The sequence below is a fragment of the Scardinius erythrophthalmus genome (assembly GCF_964197995.2).
Source record: "Scardinius erythrophthalmus genome assembly, chromosome: 6".
Taxonomy (NCBI): Eukaryota; Metazoa; Chordata; class Actinopteri; order Cypriniformes; family Leuciscidae; genus Scardinius; species Scardinius erythrophthalmus.
Window position 1 is genome coordinate 47,332,005 of NC_138226.1, and position 21,138 is coordinate 47,353,142.

Sequence of the window (21,138 nt, forward strand, 5' to 3'; positions counted from 1 at the left end):
AGATAGATAGATAGACAATTTATTATAAAAGCATACATCTAGCTTACACATTTACCCAAATTATCATATGCCTTTTTAACCGAAGTTAATTTGGGTGGGTTTCTCCATCCCCAACGTCCCTGACGAGAGCGTTGCTCTCCTCGGCTGTGAACCGCTCCTGGCAAATCCGCCGTTATAATAGGAATCCGCTTTAGAACAAGCGCGCCTGCTCTTAAAGGGAATGTGAGATGACGCTCTGATTGGTTTATTTGACGTTACGCCCAAACCACAACTATGAATAATGAAGCTACTTCAGAACAACCCATTTTAGATTTGCGCCTGGCGCAAGAGTCATTTATCCCACCGGGAAAATAGCAACAGCGCCAAGACCCACCCACAAAGTTACTTGCGCTTTGTGCTTTGACACTTGCGTTTCAGATCGTTAAAATAGGGCCCATGGACTCGATAGTAATGCCACAACATGTAAGTAACTGTTAATTATAATGCCTGATCTGTGACCAGTGATTTCTGATGTAATGATTAATGTACAGTCAGATGTTCTTTGTCTATGTGTCAGTCAATCAAACCAGTGACTAAACGATCAACTTCACATAGTTTCTCTTAGTAGGATGAAAATATTCTGTTATTTAAACTGGGAATAAATTATATAATCGCTGGAACTGTCAATCAAACAGAGTTTATCAGTGACTTACGCTGAGGCTAAAATCAGGGTAGCAAAAATGCCTTTTATTTCTAAATTATGACAATTTTTGATGTCAAAATCATACTAACATTATAAGTGCACACCCCAGGAAACATTATAAAATGATACAACTTCGGTAGAGACGGCCTGTACGGATCGACTCCACTTTCCAAGAGTAACAATGCCGGCTCAAACGTTTACAACGGCGCTAACGCCTTCCTCAGGAACGAGAGCGAATCCATGCAACCCTGTTAGTATGAAGACAAGAGCCTGGATTCTGGGGAAAAGCTGAGTGATTCTTTGCTGAACATCCTGGTGTTTTGATGCACATTTCCAAGTCGGAATATAAACTCTAAGCTTTTGTTTTAATAGCTGTTCCTGCCATGCAAACCTTTCGAACAAACATTCTTCAAAAGAGTGCGTCATACGTAGCAACGAGCTCAGCCCCGCCTCCTCACTAAGATGAAAGTTTTTGTCTTTTCCTTGCTCAGAGTTGCTCTCAGATCGACAGATAAACCTGTTTTGCACACGTCACTCAAACACAGAACCAGGAAGCAGGAAGAGTTTGTGAAGGAGAAACTGAAGTTGATTTGTTGTGTGTTTGTGTGTCTCATGCAGTAAAATGGCAGAAGCCAGAATTTCCGTGGATCAGGATGAGTTCCTGTGTCCAGTGTGTCTGGATCTCCTGAAGGATCCAGTGACCACTGCCTGTGGACACAGTTACTGTAAGATCTGTATTACAGGCTGCTGGGATCAGGAGGATCAGATGAGAGTCTACAGCTGCCCTCAGTGCAGACAGACCTTCAGGCCAAGACCTGCTTTAGCTAAAAACACCATGCTGGCTGAACTGGTGGAGAAACTGAAGAAGACTAAACTTCCTGCTGACTGTTACGCTGGAGCTGGAGATGTGCAGTGTGACGTCTGTACTGGAAGAAAACACAAAGCCATCAAGTCCTGTCTGCTGTGTCTGGAGTCTTACTGTCAAACTCACTTTGAGCGTCATGAGGAATATTTCTCCCGTAAGCCACATAAAGTGACTGATGCCACTGGACGACTGCAGGAGATGATCTGCCAAACACATGATAAACTCCTTGAGGTTTTCTGTCGCACTGACCAGAAGTTTATATGTGTGCTGTGTACGATGGACGATCATAAAAACCACGACACTGTATCAGCTGCAGCACAGAGGACAGAGAAACAGGTATGAAACTACACACTGATGAAATAATGTTGACACTATTTATATTGGCACCATATGATCAGGAAACATCATTCACACTGCAGACGTCACAGAAGTGAACAGAAGCTGTAAGTGGACTTTCACTGCTGAGCGTATTTGTGCTTCACATTTAACTTAACAGAAAATATGGTGAAAATACACTGTAAACACAGGGGTGTGAAGTAACGAATTACAAATACTCACGTTACTGTAATTAAGTAGTTGTTGTTTTTTTCAGAAGTTGTACTTTTTTGAGTAGTTTAAAAATTGTGTAATTTTTCTTTTACTTGAGTATATTTTAAGTGATGTATCGGTACTTTTACTCCGCTATTTTCCTTCTGTTTGTGGTCGTTACTCGTTACATGCTTGTTTTAATTTTATTTTTATCCATCAACGTGATTGGATCGAGTAATCGGTCTCGTGACTGTCATCAAATCAAATTAAGCATAGAAAACTTTAACCACCTATTCCTGCTGTTACTCGTGACTGCTGTGTGGAAGTGCATTCTTCAAGCATCAATTCAGTCCAGATATCAGCGTCTTCCTCTAATATGCTTAGGTACATTTCACATTTCTGCTTACTATAATATTTATATTGGCTGGGCTATCTACAGGGCCTAACATTTGGTGTGAGGTTGGGTTGGGGGTATTGCAGCGTGACGAGTTTATAATGCGGTGAATTCCCGCTCACATTTACTTCACAATCACATTATAGAGCTGGTAAGTCCCGCCCATCCGTAAAACCCCGCTGGACCTCTAGGTTGAAAAATCGTCAATGCAAGTGAATGGGAGAAAATAATTATTTTCTGGTCCTGTTTGAATTGTGCCATGAATGTGAACATATGTTGTCTGTGAATTTTTTATATAATTTTTCATGTTACGAGTTTGACAGTATATGGTATGATTCTTCGGCTAGCAGTTGTGGAAAAGACAAAATGAGAAAGACTACATGTCGCCTATGTGACGTCACCCCATAAAGTTGACTTACCCGTGGTTTTCGCCAACCTCAACGATTTAGTCCTCTCCCTGAAAGAAGGCGGTGAAGTGCACCAAAGACACAGCCATGTTTAGCAGGATCCGTGAGCTAGTGTCCGTGTGATAGTGGTGTTGACGTTTCAAACGCGTCGAAAGCAGCAAACAGTTGTAGTCCACAAAGTGCTCACACACAAAGTCTAACCGTATCAAACTTCTACCCGCTAAATTGTAGCATTCTTTACACGAAAAATTATATTAAAAATTCACAGACAAAAAAAGATGCTGCTGATAAAACAGCTTCGCAGAGACTACAAAGAGACATGCATTTGTGTGTGTGTGTGTGTGTGTGTGTGTGTTTGTTTCTTTTGTAAATGTTTCCTGGATATAACTTCCCTATTTAATGCACAATTTTCCTTACAAATGATATTATCAGCATTACAATGTGAGTAAATGTAGCCGTGTAAAATGTAAGGGATGACGCCACCCTTCTAGAACAATGTGCATTTACGTTTAGATTGTAACATATTTAATAGCATGGAATTACAGTGTAATTAGTGTTAGCTCACTATCTTAGCCTTTTTCAGTGCATTAGGTGAGGTAATCTGATAATATTAGTGATTCTCATTTATCAAAATACTAAAATTGGTACCGTTTTGGAGAGAAATTGGGTATTTTTTAATCTCTCTATTTAACCCATCTCATGGTGTGTGATGCTGAACTATCATATGAGTTTCTAAAGGTTTTTGAATTCTTTGCACAGTTATGAATATTGATATTGTATGTGCAACAATAGCATGCTCAGGCTCAGTGGCCTTACACCTAATTTTAAATGTTTTTGTTTTTTTAATAATATGATTTAAATGGTGATGAGTGTACTGATTTGATGCATTTTAAAAAGATAGATGATAGATATTCTTCAATCTTTCTGACAAAGAACAAAATATAATGGCCCTCATTTATCAAAAGTGCGTACACCAAATTTCCAGCGTACACCTGGCGTACACCCAAAACCACGGTGACTTTGAGATTTATCAATATGGACTTTGGCGTACGGCACGCTCAAATCCTACACCTGCTCAGGAGGTGGTGTACGCACGTTTTGAGTGCGGGAATGCGCAGAAAAACAATTCCTAACACCACAAAACGCACTGACAAACTAAAAGATATGATATATTATGACCCACTGTAAAAAAAACAACAACATAGTAATTATAAACTTCAATGTTTATTTTTGTGCAACATGGACTTCAATGATTAATTTGTGTGACTTTACCAAATCATTTGATTTGTAGGCATATGTATTCCTTCAGTTGCGAGCCTGTGCGCTTTACCTGACGTTTCAAGCCTTGTTTATACTTTCGCCTGGCTCCGCAGCGCGAGTCTCCGCAGACTGCGCGCGCACCTCCCCAAACTGACGAGGCGTTTATACTCGACGCGCTCGCCGTTGTACTATTCTTTGAAACGATGGTTAGGCAGGGTTAGGCCCGGCAGGTATGCACGGACTGGGTTTAGTAATGAAAGGCTTTCAATGACCAAAAAAATAATTCAGACTGACAAAATAATAAAAATGCCATTCTTCTTCTTTTAAATAATAATAATACAAATAATAATAACGACATTCTTCTTCTAAATAACAATAAGCGTCATTAATAATAAAAATCTGGAAATCAATTTTGTTTCTTTCCACTTCTCTGGTTTCGCTTTCTCTTTCTCAAAGAAGTTTCTCTTTAATTTGCCGTCTTCCGTGTGTCCATGGCGTAAAATGAGGGCGTGGGGGGAGCGGAAACTTGAATATATAGGGGCGTGTTATTCTAATGACGATCGATTTCAGCCGCAGCATTTATCAAGGGAAGGTATTGCGTACACCAGAATTTCAAAGGTACGCACAGCTTCATAAATCAGGCGATGAGAGGAGTGTAAGCATAATCTTACGCCAATATATACGCCCGTTTCTACGCAAGATTGATAAATGAGGGCCAATGTGAATTACAGTATGTGCATTTTTTTTTTTATAAATTGTAGTGCACAGTGTTTATTATAAGGGGGTAGAATCTGCAGCTCAGTACTCACTACTCACTACTCATGAGTACTTTTAAATAAGCTACTTTTTTACGCTTACTCAAGTAGTTTTTTTTTTTTGACAAGTACTTTTTACTCTACTCACACTACATTTTTTGGAATGTAATGGTACTTTTACTTGAGTATGTTTTTTCAGTACTCTTTCCACCACTGAGTAAACATTGATTTACAAACATTTACAAACTTTTGTAAAACAGCTTTAAAGGGGTCATGAACTGAGGAATCAAATTTTCCTTGAGCTTTTCACCTATAAGACGTCATCATACTATAAGAATGTACTGTAAGTATCAGATCTGAAAACTTCCTTGTTAGTCTAAAAACAGCTTTTACTGTAACCAAGCCCAGCGAACAACTGGTTGTGTCCACTGGCGTGTTAGAGAGATCAGATCACGAGGAGAGAAGATGCAGGATCACTCGACTAAAAACAACATTATCTTCTAAAGGATCGTAATGATAGGAATGTGGTTATTAATGTGAATGTCTCAGTTGAGCATTATTTATTTGTATTCACTACATTTCACTGTGGATTCTTTAGTAAATGATTTGCAATTTCGGCACCGGCTTTGCAAACAGACTTCTAAGATATGGACTCGATAGTAATGCCACAACATGTAAGTAACTGTTAATTATAATGCCTGATCTGTGACCAGTGATTTCTGATGTAATGATTCATGTACAGTCAGATGTTCTTTGTCTATGTGTCACTCAATCAAACCAGTGACTAAACGATCAACTTCACATAGTTTCTCTTAGTAGGATGAAAATATTCTGTTATTAAAACTGTAAATAAATTATATAATCGCTGGAACTGTCAATCAAACAGCGTGAGTTTATCAGTGACTTACGCTGAGGCTAAAATCAGGGTAGAAAAAATGCCTTTTATTTCTAAATTATGACAATTTTTTATGTCAAAATCATACTTACATTATAAGTGCACACCCCAGGAAACATTATAAAATGATAAAACAATGCAGTTCATGACCCCTTTAATAAAGCAACATAAAATAATGGACAATATTCACCCATTGTTTGACAAGATACTGTATATCTCTGTCAAGAATAATGCAAGTTCAATGGGTAACACTTTAGAATAAGGTTCTTTCATTAATGAATAACTACACAGGAACAAATGAGTAAAACAATATTAACAATCCAGTAACTACTATTAACTAACAAGAAACGTACTCGGTTACCTATTGTAACCTCGGTTCTCTCTAGAAGAGGGAACGAGTATTGCGTAAGTTGCTTACGCATCGGGAAAGTCTTCTTTCTTCGAGATCTGAAGCCAAAAATTTTCCTTAATTTTGTATTCATTGTCAACGCAGTGCGGCAGCAGGCAGACATGGCAGGCTGTATAAGTATGCTCATTGGCTGCTCAGCGGCAACTGCTTAAGCCTACCAGTGAGCCCTGTGTGACGTCACATCCAATGGGGGCGCTTCGCGCCCTCCACACCTCTCTAACCGTCAAGATGGGTGTGGCCAGTGTGTATATAAGGAGGGCTCACAGGCTGAAATATCTGGTTTTCATAGTCTGAAGCGCAAAAGCTCGTGGCGCGTAACGGCAGGTTACGCAATACTCGTTCCCTCTTCTAGAGAGAACCGAGGTTACATTAGGTAACCGAGTACGTTCTCTTACGAGAGGTTCTCTTGTATTGCGTAAGTTGCTTACGCATCGGGAACCTCTTGTCAACGCCGTGCGCGCCGAGCATCCAGCACATGAATCCCAGGGAGACCGGGGAAAACATAACGCTGAAAACAGGTGGCCGGTCGGAGAAACGGGCCAACACATGTACAAAGCACTTCACTTCGTATATAAATAGAGCGGCACAGCCAGTCTATACATATCAATGTAAACAGTGCGGCCGGCAGCGCGGGCCCACACAGTACATAAGCACATATTAGGGAAAGAAATAGAGCGGCTTTACTAGTCTATTTGTGGGGAGAATAATCCCCGGCGTGACAGGGTGTAAGACGGGCGGCCAGCAGCGCGGGCCAGCACTGGTACAGAAGCGCGTAACGGGGGAATAAGGAACAGAGCGGCACAGCCGGTCTGAGTGCAAAATACTCCTTCCCTTTGTGCCATACCAGAAATATCACCAGTATATGAACGTAATCTGCTCATGAGCGACTGGGCAGAGAATACATGCCACTTATACTGATAACAGTTTAGTCTGCAAGGCAGGAACTTCCAGGTTATAAAACCTCACGAATGTCGATGGGGAGGCCCAGCCCGCCGACATACAAATATCGTGAATAGAAATTCCGCTGGACAAGGCCCACGAAGAGGCCATGCCTCTAGTGGAGTGGGCTCTGATACCCAAAGGGCACTGCAGGTGTTTGGAGGCGTAAGCTGCTGCAATCGCGTCCACTATCCACCTGGGCAGGCTCTGTTTCGAGGCGGCGAGACCCTTGGTGCGTCCGCCGAAAGAAACGAAGGGCTGATCGGAACGCCTGAAAGCGGCGGAGCGTGTGATGTAAACTCTCAACGCCCTAACAGGGCATAGGAAGTTATCACTGTCCCCGTTATCGGATGCTGGCAGAGCCGAAAGGGAGGTGATTTGTGCCCTAAAGGGGGTTCCAATCGCTTTGGGGATGTAACCGTGTCTCGGTCTGAGAATGACTTTTGAGTCATTTGGTCTGAACTCAAGACATGCAGGGCTAACAGATAGCACATGCAGATCCCCCACACGTTTTACTGAAGACAAAGCTATCAGAAAAATGTTTTTGAGCGAAAGGTACTGTGGATCCACGGATTCAAGCGGTTTAAAGGGAAAAGCCTTCAGGGCCTCCAGGACCAAGGACAGATCCCAGATAGGAACCGAGGGGGGCCGCGGGGGATTCATCCGTCTAGCTCCTCTGAGGAAACGGATAATAAGCTCGTTCCTTCCTATTGCTCGGCTGCGCGTCGTCTCAGCGAACGCTGCAATAGCCGCCACATATACTTCGAGCGTGGAAGGGGACCTGCCCTTATCCAACAGCTCCTGTAGGAAGGAGAGCACTCGCGGGACCCCACATGTACGTGGATCCAAGCTCTTAGTAGCGCACCATTTAGAGAACACAGACCATTTAGACGCATAGAGCCGTCTCGTGGAGGGGGCTCTAGACTGCGTGATCGTGTTCACGACCCCTTCTGGCAGGTCAACGGGTATCCGTTGCAGAGACGATCGTTCCGGATGGGGATGCAAGATCGATCCACCGGCTTGAGAGAGGAGATCCTTCCTCACCGGGATCGGCCATGGGGGTGAGTGCGACAGCCTCACTAGCTCTGGGTACCAGATTTGGTTCTCCCAACACGGGGCTATAAGAAGCACTGGGTGGTGCGTTTCCCTGATCCTCGCTATGACCTGTGGTAACAGGGAGATCGGAGGGAAAGCGTACAGCGGGAGGCTGGGCCAGATTTGGGACAGCGCGTCCACGCTTTTCGAGAAAAATATCGGGCAATGAGCGTTGTCTTTCGACGCAAAGAGGTCGACCTCCGCTCTGCCAAATAGGTGCCAGAGGAACTGGACTGTCTGGGGGTGCAGGGACCATTCTCCCGGGGGAATAATGTTTCTGGACAGTCTGTCTGGGCCGACATACAGATGGCCCGGCACGTGCGCGGCTCTCAGCGAGCGCAGCGAGCGGTAAGCCCACACGAGAAGGCGTTCTGTCAGTTTGTACAGGTTCCTGGACCTGACACCGCCCTGTCGGTTCACATAGGACATCACGGACATGTTGTCCGAGCGGACTAGCACATGGTGATCCCGTATGAATGGGAGAAAGCGCTTGAGCTCTCGACCGCTATCATCTCCAAACAGTTTATGTGGAGGCATTTCTCCTGGTCTGACCACAGGCCAAAGACCGGGTTGCCCTCGAAAAGAGCGCCCCAACCTGAGGTGGAAGCGTCCGTCGAGATAACTTTGCGGTGTGAGATGGCTCCCATTGTCACTTCCCGCTGGTACCAGTCGGCCGCTAACCAGGGCTTCAGTGCTGAAACGCATCTTTGAGTCACTCTGGTTCGAATGCCGCCGGAAGCCCAGGCTCTGTGAGGCACTCGGGCGTTCAACCAGCGTTGTAGCGGGCGCATACGCAATAGACCCAGCTGAAGCACTGCTGCAGCTGAAGCCATACAACCCAGCATCCTCTGAAATGTCTTGATAGGTGCGGTGCTGCCCGGTTGGAAGGATGCGGCCAGGAGTCGAATGCAGCGCGCGCGCTGAGTCGACAGGCGGGCTGTCATTGCCACAGTGTCCAGATCCAAACCCAGGAAAGAGGTTGATTGACTGGGCACTAATGAGCTCTTGGTCCAATTGACCGTGAGCCCCAGGCTTTCCAGGTGGCTGAGAAGCACTGTCCTATGGGCGATGAGTTCGGCCTCTGACTGTGCTAGAATCAGCCAATCGTCCAAATAGTTCAAAATTCGCATTCTCCGACCTCTCAGGGGAGCGAGAGCCGTGTCCATGCACTTCGTGAATGTACGGGGTGCTAAAGACAGGCCGAACGGCAGGATGGTGTATTGATATACCTGACCGTCGAAGGCGAATCTCAAGAATGGCCTGTGACGGGGTATTATCTGGATCTGAAATCTGCGCCTTTTAGATCGAGAGAGATAAACCAGTCCCTCGGGCGAATCTGCGCGAGGATCTGCCTGGTTGTGAGCATTTTGAACGGTCTTCTCATAAGAGCTTTGTTCAAATATCTCAGATCCAAAATCGTTCTGAGAGCTCCGTCCTTCTTGGGAATGAGGAAATAACGGCTGTAAAAGCCCAACTCGCTCATAGAAGGGGGAAACCGGTTCTATAACCCCTTTGCACAGAAGTGTCACTATTTCTGCTCGAAGTAGATGTGCTACTTCCCCATTCATTCTCGTCTCGGTACGCGCCTGAAAGCGCGGGGGGCGGCGAGCAAACTGCAGAGTATAGCCCTTTTTACTGTGCTTAGCACCCATTCTGATGTGCCTGGAATAGCTTCCCACGCTTTTGCGTGTGCAGCCAGGGGCAGAATGGCCTCCGGGCTCTGATCGCCACGCGTCGCGGGCTCGAGAGCTCGAAACGGAGGGGTGGGCGCAGCACGCGTGCTCTTGGTGCTTAGATACGGCGGATTGCACGCAGCAATCTGCACGGCCCAACAAGGGGGAGAGCGGGTTCGCTTTCTGTATGTAAGAAAAGCTGGCCTCAAGCTCGGAGAAGCGAACAGCATACATTTTTAACTGCCGCGAGAGCCGGGATCGAACACAGGTCTCTGGCGCGAAAGCCTAAGATTCCGCCACTGAGCCACAGGGGAGAATACACTAGCTTTTGGTTAGAGCGAGCATATAAGAGAGCGTCATCATGAACAATTCCAGTCGCCTGAACTTAAGAGGGGACTGAGAAATGTGTGAGAAATGGAGGTAGGTCCGGCCACGGCGGGACGAAAACACTCTGTTCTCCTTTTCGCCGGTGAGTGACGCGCGAGGACAGAGTAGCTTTCTTGTAACGTAAAGAGAGCTCCAAGACCGTCTGCTTCTGCCGTCCCTTGTGAGCTGCGCAGTTTGCGCGGCTCGAACAGAGGGAGAGGAAGCTCGCTCCGAGACCATCCGCTTCTGCCATCCCTTGTGAGCGGCACAGTAGCGCGGCTCGAACAGAGGGAGGGTGTCTATCTCATTTGCAGGGACATTGAAAGTTCTTCGCACTCAGGGCAGCCGCCCGTAGAGAGTGCGGTGGCGGCGTGCTCGCGGCCCAGGCAGAGAGCGCAGAAGAGGTGGCGGTCTCCGTTGCTGAGCGGGGCGCGGCACGAGCCGCAGGAAAAACGAGGCATTTTGACAAAAACGCCTCGTGCTCTTTTAGAACAGTGAGAGAAAGTGTGTGTCGCAGGGCGAACACACACAGCAGTAATAAAAGGATATGTCGCCGGATAGCGTAGCAGGCACGGATGGCTGAAGGCGGCCAGCTTCCTCAGGCGCTGTCCTAGGCTTGCTGGTCGCTGGTTTCAACGGTGGCGGCTCTCAAGATCCAGCGATGCGTAGAGCTTCACTGAAGACAAGAAAATCTGAATTTCAGCCTGTGAGCCCTCCTTATATACACACTGGCCACACCCATCTTGACGGTTAGAGGGGTGTGGAGGGCGCGAAGCGCCCCCATTGGATGTGACGTCACACAGGGCTCACTGGTAGGCTTAAGCAGTTGCCGCTGAGCAGCCAATGAGCATACTTATACAGCCTGCCATGGTCTGCCTGCTGCCGCACTGCCTTGACAATGAATACAAAATTAAGGATAATTTTTGGCTTCAGATCTCGAAGAAAGAAGACTTTCCCGATGCGTAAGCAACTTACGCAATACGAGAGAACCTCTCGTAAGAGAACTCTGATTAACGAATTAGTAAGTAATAGCACACAGATGAAAGTCTTAGTTCACTATTAACTAATCAATAACTACTATTTTGTAAAGCTTCCCAGAGAACTACTGAAACATTTTCATAATTCATGCAAAACTAATCAATAACTAATGCAGGACAAATGACTAGCACTACATTATTTATTTATTTACGTTATTTACATTATCATTATGTAGTAGCATAGCAGACTTATGATTTATGAAAGCTGTCAATAATTAGCCTATGCTGTCATATAGAAATAATTAGCTAGCTCATATATACATATCTACGTGTGTGTGTGTGTGTGTGTGTGTGTGTGTGTGTGTGTGAATATCTTGTGAATGATTAGAAGATTCTACACTTTAGGATTGGCTTTTCATTAGTAACTACTGTAAGAATCATGGTAACTAACTAGTAATGACTCAAGTGTTACTGTATACTTCTATGGGACTTACTAGCTAAAACTTCACCAAAAACCTCAAAAGCTTAAAATGATTTCAGAAACTAGTTAATTACCATGATCTTCACTTTAGAATACGGATCCAAATGATTAGTAATTTAACTCATTTACATATAAATTGCACGATAAACACTATGCCTTATGCTTCATGTAAATTCATGTACAATGGTGGTAAAACTGATCAATCATCCCTTCAGGGGTTTGAACCTCCAGCCATTGGTTATTAATTCTACTGTTACTGGATTCAACTCTTCACATGATGATATAGTGCCAGTATAAAGTGCCATCTGTGTTACTGGTTTGTGCTGCAGAAGCAGCTGAAGGAGACGCAGAGGTCGTTCCAGCAGAGGATCCAGCAGAGAGAGAAAGATCTTCAGCAGCTGAGAGAGGCTGTAGAGGCTCATAAGGTGAGTCTGGAGAAGAAGAGAAGTTTGAGAAGTCTCAGTCAGGACTCACTGAAGCTCACTGTGTGATTGTGATGTGTGTCCTAACAGCGCTCTGCACACACAGCAGTGAAGAACAGTGAGAGGATCTTCACTGAGCTCATCCGCTCCATTGAGAGAAGCCGCTCTGAGGCGACACAGCGGATCAGAGATCAGGAAAAGACTGCAGTGAGTCGAGCTGAAGAACGACTGGAGCGACTGGAGCAGGAGATCAATGATCTGAGGAGGAGAGACGCTGAGCTGGAGCAGCTTTCACACACACAGGATCACATACATTTCCTGCAGGTAACAGAGATCCAGAAGAACAGGATCATAGTGGACTTGAGCAAGAGACTCTCAGAGAAACATTTCATGAGAGCAGAATGAGCCGCTGACTGAAGTGTTGATCTGTGTGTTCGGTTATTATATAATCATCAGTCAGACTCTCATCTGATCATCTTCACTCACAGTTCAACTTTTTTACATCATTTTCCTTCTGATTTCTTATATAATGGTGGAATCAGTGAACTTCATGGTAGCAATTTGAGTAATGCTCATCAAAGTTGCATCAGATGATTTTAAAACTTGACAGAATTGACAGTATTTTCATAATGGTTTGCCTTTAACATGTTGATGAATTTGACCATGAAGACCCTAAACATGAAGTCTGTATATTAGCAATGCTTCAACATACTGAAACCACACAAAACCTGACCTTGGGATCGTGTCCTAAGAGTCCTTGTGGATTTCAGTGTCATTAACTGCTCAAAAGTTATAAATAATGTTCAATCTGCTCATAGATTTTGAACTGCTTTTCCTGAGCGAATCTACTCGAGTCTACAATGAGACCAGGGCCATTTCTCAACATTTTGCCCCTTCCCAAAACTTACACTCTCAAAACTTAAACTTAACTTAAACAATTAAGTTTTGAGTGTGTAAGTAAACATTGATATGATTCTTTTTTATAAAATATATGAATAAGTTGTTTCTTAACATTGAAATGATTCCCAACTGATGTACATTCATTCTTTTTTTCTGCTCTCATATTGGTTGTAGGAACAACATTAGTGTTCGGTGGTTCACCGTAGTTTGTTAGCAATGAAAGTTTCACAGGTTCCAGTTCACAGTATCCAAATCTAAACTCATTTATAGTAAACTGATTGTTCAGTTTATTTTCTATGGAAATTTCTAGTTGATCATTTCTCTCTCCTCATCACTCGCTGCCCGATCACTAATAAAAAACGTCGCTCTGTATTCACTCCATGTCAAAATTAATTCAGTGTGCTTTTAGATAAAGCCAATCTCTAGACACACAATGAATTAAACGAAAAATAAATAGACAACAAATAGAATAAATGAGAAATGTTTTATTATTTCCTTTAATACAACAGTATTGTTTCTTCACTTTTAATAATGCAACAGTAGCCTATTGTTTTTTCAATAAAACTTAAAGTGCTTTATTAAAAATGAAATGACCCCAAACCCAAGCATATATTAAATTATATAGTACTTCACATTTCATAGAAATTAAAATTAACGGGAAAAAATCACATATTAATGCATTTTCATCACACAAATATGAATTTAGCAAACTTTGCCCTATAATTCTGTGAATAAAACAAAGGTTTTAATGACATTCCCAGTGTATTAAACTTGTTAAATTTACACAATATAATACAGCAAAGATGGAGATTGATGCATTTGATCAGGATAATGACATGATTATTTCTAATATTTAATGTGAGAGAGATGTTGGTATATTACTGACCTCTAGATTTTATTCACATGTGATTTTTTTATTCATTTTTTAAATAGATAATTTCAAAACACACTAAACATTTGGATTTATGATCCCAGCATTTTTAATAAAATTATGTATTTCTCAAGCTAATATTGAGCTTAAATTGATTTCCTAGGAAGTTCACATATAGTGTAAACGCTAGAACTTGTGTCTCTAATGTCACATAATGAATATGAGAAGAATGAAGCTGATGCTGTGAAAGTGCTGGATTGAGGAGAGTTACTAAAGATCAACAAGAGCCGCACAAATCTGACAGTAGAGCAGGTTATTGATGAAGTGTGGAGGTGATGAGCTTTGATTTCTGTTTTCTCTAGAGTTTCCAGTCTCTCTCAGCTCCTCCTGAATCTACAGACGTAAATGACAATCCCTTCAGTTCTCTCTCCTCTTTTGATGGCGTGAGAGAATCTGTCCGTCAGCTGAGAGACAAACTGGAGGATTTCTGCAAAGAGGAGCTGAAGAAGATCTCTGACAGAGGTAAAGTCCTGGAGATTCTGCTCTCAGAAATGATCCTCCATCAGATCAGATCATGTAGAAGATCATATTAGAAATGTCTTAAAGGGGACCTATTATGCCCCTTTTCACAATATGTAAAATAAGTCTCTGATGTCCCCAGAGTGTATAGAGTGTACAGAGTACAGAGTGTGTATGTGAAGTTTTAGCTCAAAATACCCAACAGAATTTGATTTACAGCACAATATTTTGGGTCTGTGAAAAACGCACCGTTTTAGTGCTTCTCCTTTAATGCTAATGAGCTGCTGGTTCACGTCACAGGGGGCGGAGCCTAAGCAACCGCGATCAGAGCCAGAACAGGGAAGATGATAATAATAAAACAGACAGTCACAGTAATTGTTATGAATTGGAAGACTCAGAGGGATCCATTTGCAGCTTGATTTATTAATAAGAGTGGTCAAACAGGCAATGGTCAGAACCAGCAGATACAGCAGTGAAGACAGGACTAAATCGTAGTATAATACCAGGCAGAAGATCAGGGCAGGCAGCAAACAATCAGAGTCAGAGATCAAAGCAGAGGTAACGTAGGCAGGCAGCAGACAGGGAGAAATCCAGAAACGGGGAAGGTCAAAAATACAAACAGGCAGTCACAGGAATAAACGCTCAGAAAAGTTCACAACAGTAAAACAAGACTTCGCACTGGGGTGAGAATGTGTGTGACATAAATAGTCTATAGAATGAGGATCAGGTGTGACTGTAATCAGAAACAGTGCAGGTGTATAATGCAGTGCAGGTGTATGAAGTAATCAGTCCAGGTAGATGCAGGATGGGAAATGTAGTCTGTGAGTGAATATAATAAGTCCGGTGTGGAGTGCCCTCTGGTGGCTCTCAAGGGCACTCCAGCTGGTGACCGTTACATAACCCCTCCCCAAAGAGCGGCTTCCAGACGCTCAAACTGTCCAGGTGGGAGGTGGCCCGGAGGCGGATCCGGGGGCGGGATGGAGGGCCAGGTCCGTGGAGCGGAAGAGGATCTTGAGACTGCGGTAATAGAGAAGGCCAGGGTTGAGCAGGCTGTGCAGGCGGCCAAGGCGGAGCAGGCTGTGCAGGCGGCCAGGGCGGAGCAGGCTGTGCAGGCGGCCAGGGCGGAGACGACCCTTCAGGCGGAGACGACCCTTCAGGCGGAGACGACCCTTCAGGCGGAGACGACGGTTCAGGAATATGAACGGGCTCAAGAACAGGAACGGGCTCAGGGGATGCGGTGGCCATCTTGTCCGAAGACACAGGCGTGGAGTCGGCCATCTTGTCCAAAGACACAGGTGTGTAGTCGGCCATCTTGTCCGAAGACACAGGCGTGGAGTCGGCCATCTTGTCCGAAGACACAGGCGTGTAGTCGGCCATCTTGTCCCATGACACAGGCGTGGAGTCGGCCATCTTGTCCGAAGACACAGGCGTGGAGTCGGCCATCTTGTCCGAAGACACAGGCGTGGGCAGAAGAAGAGGAACAGATTCAGGTTCAGTATCAGGATCAGATTCAGGCTCGGCGGGACGAGACTCCTGACGGGCAGACGTGACGTGAACAGTCTCTGGATCGGCAGAAGTGACGTGAACAGTCTCTGGATCGGCAGACGTGACGTGAACAGTCTCTGGATCGGCAGAAGCGACGTGAACAGTCTCTGGATCGGCAGAAGTGACGTGAACAGTCTCTGGATCGGCAGACGTGACGTGAACAGTCTCTGGATCGGCAGACGTGACGTGAAGCGTCTCTGAGCTTGACGGGACCAGCGGCGGCGAGGGCTTTGAGCTGGTTAGGACCAGCGGCGAAGAGGACTCTGAGCTGGACGGGACCAGCGGCAAAGAGGGCTTTGAGCTGGGCAGGACCAGCGGCGAAGAGGGCTTTGAGCTGGGCAGGACCAGCGGCGAAGAGGGCTTTGAGCTGGGCGGAACCAGCGATGAAGAGGGCTCTGTGCTGGGCAGCGATGAAGAGGGCTCTGTGAGGACCAGCGATGAAGAGGGCTTTGAGCTGGGCAGGACCAGCGGTGAAGAGGGCTTTGAGCTGGGCGGAACCAGCGATGAAGAGGGCTCTGTGCTGGGCAGCGATGAAGAGGGCTCTGTGCTGGGCAGCGATGAAGAGGGCTCTGTGCTGGGCAGCGATGAAGAGGGCTCTGTGCTGGGCAGCGATGAAGAGGGCTCTGTGCTGGGCAGCGATGAAGAGGGCTCTGTGCTGGGCAGCGATGAGGGCTCTGTGCTGGACGGGACCAGCAGTGAAGGCTCTGTGCTGGACGGGACCAGCAGTGAAGGCTCTGTGCTGGACGGGACCAGCAGTGAAGGCTCTGTGCTGGACGGGACCAGCAGTGAAGGCTCTGTGCTGGACGGGACCAGCAGTGAAGGCTCTGTGCTGGACGGGACCAGCAGTGAAGGCTCTGTGCTGGACGGGACCAGCAGTGAAGGCTCTGTGCTGGACGGGACCAGCAGTGAAGGCTCTGTGCTGGACGGGACCAGCAGTGAAGGCTCTGTGCTGGACGGGACCAGCAGTGAAGGCTCTGTGCTGGACGGGACCAGCAGTGAAGGCTCTGTGCTGGACGGGACCAGCAGTGAAGGCTCTGTGCTGGACGGGACCAGCAGTGAAGGCTCTGTGCTGGACGGGACCAGCAGTGAGGGCTCTGTGCTGGACGGGACCAGCAGTGAAGGCTCTGTGCTGGACGGGACCAGCAGTGAAGGCTCTGTGCTGGACGGGACCAGCAGTGAAGGCTCTGTGCTGGACGGGACCAGCAGTGAAGGCTCTGTGCTGGACGGGATCAGCGGTGAAGGCTCTGTGCTGGACGGGACCAGCGGTGAAAAGGGCTCTGGATCGGTGGGCATGTCGTTTGCTGTCTCAGGGGCGGCGGGCACGACGCATACTGCCCTGGCTTCGGCAGATCTGGCGTAAAGTGTGGGCTCGGCTGGATTGGCATGAAGTGCAGGCTCGGCTGAACTGGCGTGAAGTGCGGCCTCAACCTCGCCCACTATGAAGGGAGACCCACAAAATAGCAAAACAAAATCTATATATTGAACCAAAGTCCATCTGGGGTCAACCTCAGGCAAAGAAAAACTCACGTCCTGATCCAGTCCCATCCAAAAGCAATCCTTGAGTTCCCCATCGTCCAGCGGTGCCAGGTGGCAACAAGCCACAAACTCACCCACATAGTCCTCTATGGGGTGACCATCCTGGAAGATGGAGCAGAGTCTAGTTACTGGGTCCATGTTGTTGTTGCTGCTGGATCTGGGTATGGCGAAGTCTTCTGTTATGAATTGGAAGACTCAGAGGGATCCATTTGCAGCTTGATTTATTAATAAGAGTGGTCAAACAGGCAATGGTCAGAACCAGCAGATACAGCAGTGAAGACAGGACTAAATCGTAGTATAATACCAGGCAGAAGATCAGGGCAGGCAGCAAACAATCAGAGTCAGAGATCAAAGCAGAGGTAACGTAGGCAGGCAGCAGACGGAGAAATCCAGAAACGTGCAAGGTCAAAAATACAAACAGGCAGTCACAGGAATAAACGCTCAGAAAAGTTCACAACAGTAAAACAAGACTTCGCACTGGGGTGAGAATGTGTGTGACATAAATAGTCTATAGAATGAGGATCAGGTGTGACTGTAATCAGAAACAGTGCAGGTGTATAATGCAGTACAGGTGTATGAAGTAATCAGTCCAGGTAGATGCAGGATGGGAAATGTAGTCTGTGAGTGAATATAATAAGTCCGGTGTGGAGTGCCCTCTGGTGGCTCTCAAGGGCACTCCAGCTGGTGACCGTTACAGTAATGGTGTTCATTTCGACCATAAAAATGCCTACAGAGTCAGAGAATATATGCTGTATGGAGTTGGAACAGGTATAGTTTAGTTTAATTACGATTATAACCTATTTGGCATTGCTTGTATACACTATTAATGCAAGCCTGCTGTAGGACTCCGTCTGACGATCTAATTGTCTGAATGATGACACAAAATATACTGATGAGTTTAATAAAGTTTACTGTATGTCACACAAAAGATGAAGCATCAGTTTTTCTTCAGAAAATCACTGTTAGAGCTGAGTAAACAGTATAAGAAGTGCATAAGTAACTTATATAAATTTCTGTAGAGTTGAGGGAGCATTTTCTTTGAAAACAAAATGAATCCACCTCGTCTTCAGTGGCTGGCAGATTTCAAGAGTAAATAGAGAGAGCTATGTGAATGAATACATCCAGCTACAACACCTTAAACGCTTCTCGTGAGTGCATTGCTGCAGCAATGGCTGATGTGTACAACTCGCAGTGAACTCGATCCGGGCGGGTCTAAGTTATAACGGTATGTCAGTCAACACTCGGGGGCGGGGCCTGTGGCTTTAGTGATGTCACTAAATCCACATTCTGAAAACGGGTCGTTGGGAGACACTGCTTTTGATTTATGGAGATTAAAAAAAAAGGAGTGAGTGGATTTTTATCACTGTAGGGTGGTTGTGTACACACACTGCCAACACACATTTATGTCCAAACACCATACAAAAGTGAATTTTGCATGATAGGTCCCCTTTAGGAACGGATGCAGGGATCATTTTCTCTTGACATGATAATCACACTCTTCATTTCTGTTGATTTCCACAGTCACTTTCTCCAACATTGTTCCCAAGACCAGGAACAACTTCCTACAATGTAAGTCACCGAGAAAACAAGCAGAAAAACTCACTGAGTGTGTTCATGTTCTTCCTGGAGAAGTGAAAGAAAACATGACAGAAGAGTTTTAGAGTTGATCATGTAAATGATGATTTGCTCAGGATATCTGGTAAACTGCACTGAGACACTGATGATATATTGAACATGAAGAGTTCAGATACATTAAAAGATCAGACAGATTCATAATTCCTGATTCTGATGTGTTTTATCTCCATCAGATTCCCATCAGCTCACTCTGGATCTGAACACAGTGAATAAATTCCTCCGTCTGTCTGAGAGGAACAGAGTAATTTATAACACTAACCCAGAGCAGTCGTATCCTGATCATCCAGACAGATTTGATCATTATGCTCAGGTGTTGTGTAGAGAGAGTGTGTGTGGACGCTGTTACTGGGAGATTGAGTGGAGTGGTGGTGTGTTTGGTGTGTGTATATCAGTGTCATATAAGAGCATCAGCAGGAAGGGACGGGCTAAAGAGTGTGTGTTTGGACGTAATGATCAGTCCTGGAGTTTGTTCAGCTCTTCTGACAGTTACTCATTCAGACACAATAACATAGAGACTGAACTCCCTGTAAAGACCATCAGCAGTAGAACAGGAGTGTGTGTGGATCACAGTAGAACAGGAGTGTGTGTGGATCACAGTAGAACAGGAGTGTGTGTGGATCACAGGAGAACAGGAGTGTGTGTGGATCACAGGAGAATAGGAGTGTATGTGGATCACAGTGCAGGAACTCTGTCCTTCTACAGCGTCTCTGACACGATGAGCCTCATCCACACAGTCCAGACCACATTCACTCAACCGCTCTATCCTGGGTTTAGGGTTGGTATTGGATCATCAGTGAAACTGTGTTGATGAATCAGGATAGATTGTAGAGAAATTCTACCCATAATGCTTTGAGCTGCATGATAAATCAGAGACTGTCACACACTGGCAACTAGATAATCCAAGATAAGAGGCTTGACGCAGAAAGACGATGAACACTCACATTTAATAAACACCAGCACAAAACATTAACCCTCTGAGGTCGACAAACGCGCGGGCGCGTTTTGCTGGATCTTCTCCACATTGTAGCACTATAAACTTACATTTCCCCGTCATTTATAGTCATACAGAAAAAAGAAATATAAAAAAAGAATCTGATATTTCTCCTTTTGTATGTGTCCACTCACAATCAAATCAAAACATTGTGCTTTTGTAAAATAAAGAAAATAAACAGGGTGTGCGTTCTGCCTCTCTGTCGCGGTGAACTTTTTTTTCTTGAGCACGTCTATAAACTGAAACAAAACTCAGCGAATACTTGTCACACATTTATGAGCCATATACCTTTATAAACATTTAAGTATGTACTTTTAAATGATCGGATTCAAACTGAAAACAAATATTCTCTGTTTAAGTCATTTGTATAAAACCAACAAGATGTCCAGCTTCTTAAACGCTTCCTAATTATTTTTAATTTGGCAGTGTTCGAATTGAGGGGGGGCTGGGGGGGTCCGGGACCCCCCATAAGCATAAAGGGACCCCCCATAAGGCCCAAAAAAATTACCTCGGGGGTCCCCTGGTTTTTCATTAAAACTAAAATAATAGAAACATAATTTATTATGTGATATATATATATATATTAATCAAAGTATTGCGCTGCCGCTCCCATTAGAAAGTAATTCAAATTAGATTTGTGTCTGAAAAGACGCTCAAGTGCGCCACACGCTGTTTTCTGAAGGAATTTACAGACTGTTGAATTTATAAACAGATACATTTTATTTATCGTGCCATTTATACGCCAAAAATAGTTTGTTTGTTTTTTTAAACCCCTTGGGTAGGATTAGGGGTGTGGAGTACGTGCGTATTACACACCATAAAGTGCGTATCATATGCACGCAAAAACTATTTTTGGCGAATAAATGGTAGGCTACGAGAAATAAATTTCGTGCTATAGATAAGCACTTTCACGAGAGTCTGGCAGAGTGGATCCTCATTTTCACCCATGGACAGTATATAAACGTTTTCACCTCACGATGACGGTAAGATAAT

General features: G+C 44.9%; 1 protein-coding gene across 1 annotated transcript; it reads left to right on the plus strand.

Moving 5' to 3' along the window:
- The first annotated feature begins 1,226 nt into the window (after window positions 1–1,226).
- Window positions 1,227–20,306, plus strand: LOC308692736 (tripartite motif-containing protein 16-like). Its single transcript, XM_081369048.1, has 6 exons — window positions 1,227–1,883; window positions 12,056–12,151; window positions 12,239–12,472; window positions 14,282–14,441; window positions 19,041–19,088; window positions 19,328–20,306. Exons 1-6 carry the CDS (start codon window positions 1,305–1,307, stop codon window positions 19,960–19,962), a joined length of 1,752 nt encoding a protein of 583 aa, XP_081225174.1. The 5' UTR covers window positions 1,227–1,304; the 3' UTR covers window positions 19,963–20,306.
- Window positions 20,307–21,138: the final 832 nt, after the last annotated feature.

Bases quoted from the DNA above. Each gene is read 5' to 3' on its own strand.
- LOC308692736 (XM_081369048.1), top strand. From the start codon at position 1,305: ATGGCAGAAGCCAGAATTTCCGTGGATCAGGATGAGTTCCTGTGTCCA. The intron at 1,884-12,055 runs GTATGAAACTAC...TTTGTGCTGCAG, and splicing joins CACAGAGGACAGAGAAACAG to AAGCAGCTGAAGGAGACGCA. The intron at 12,152-12,238 runs GTGAGTCTGGAG...GTGTCCTAACAG, and splicing joins AGGCTGTAGAGGCTCATAAG to CGCTCTGCACACACAGCAGT.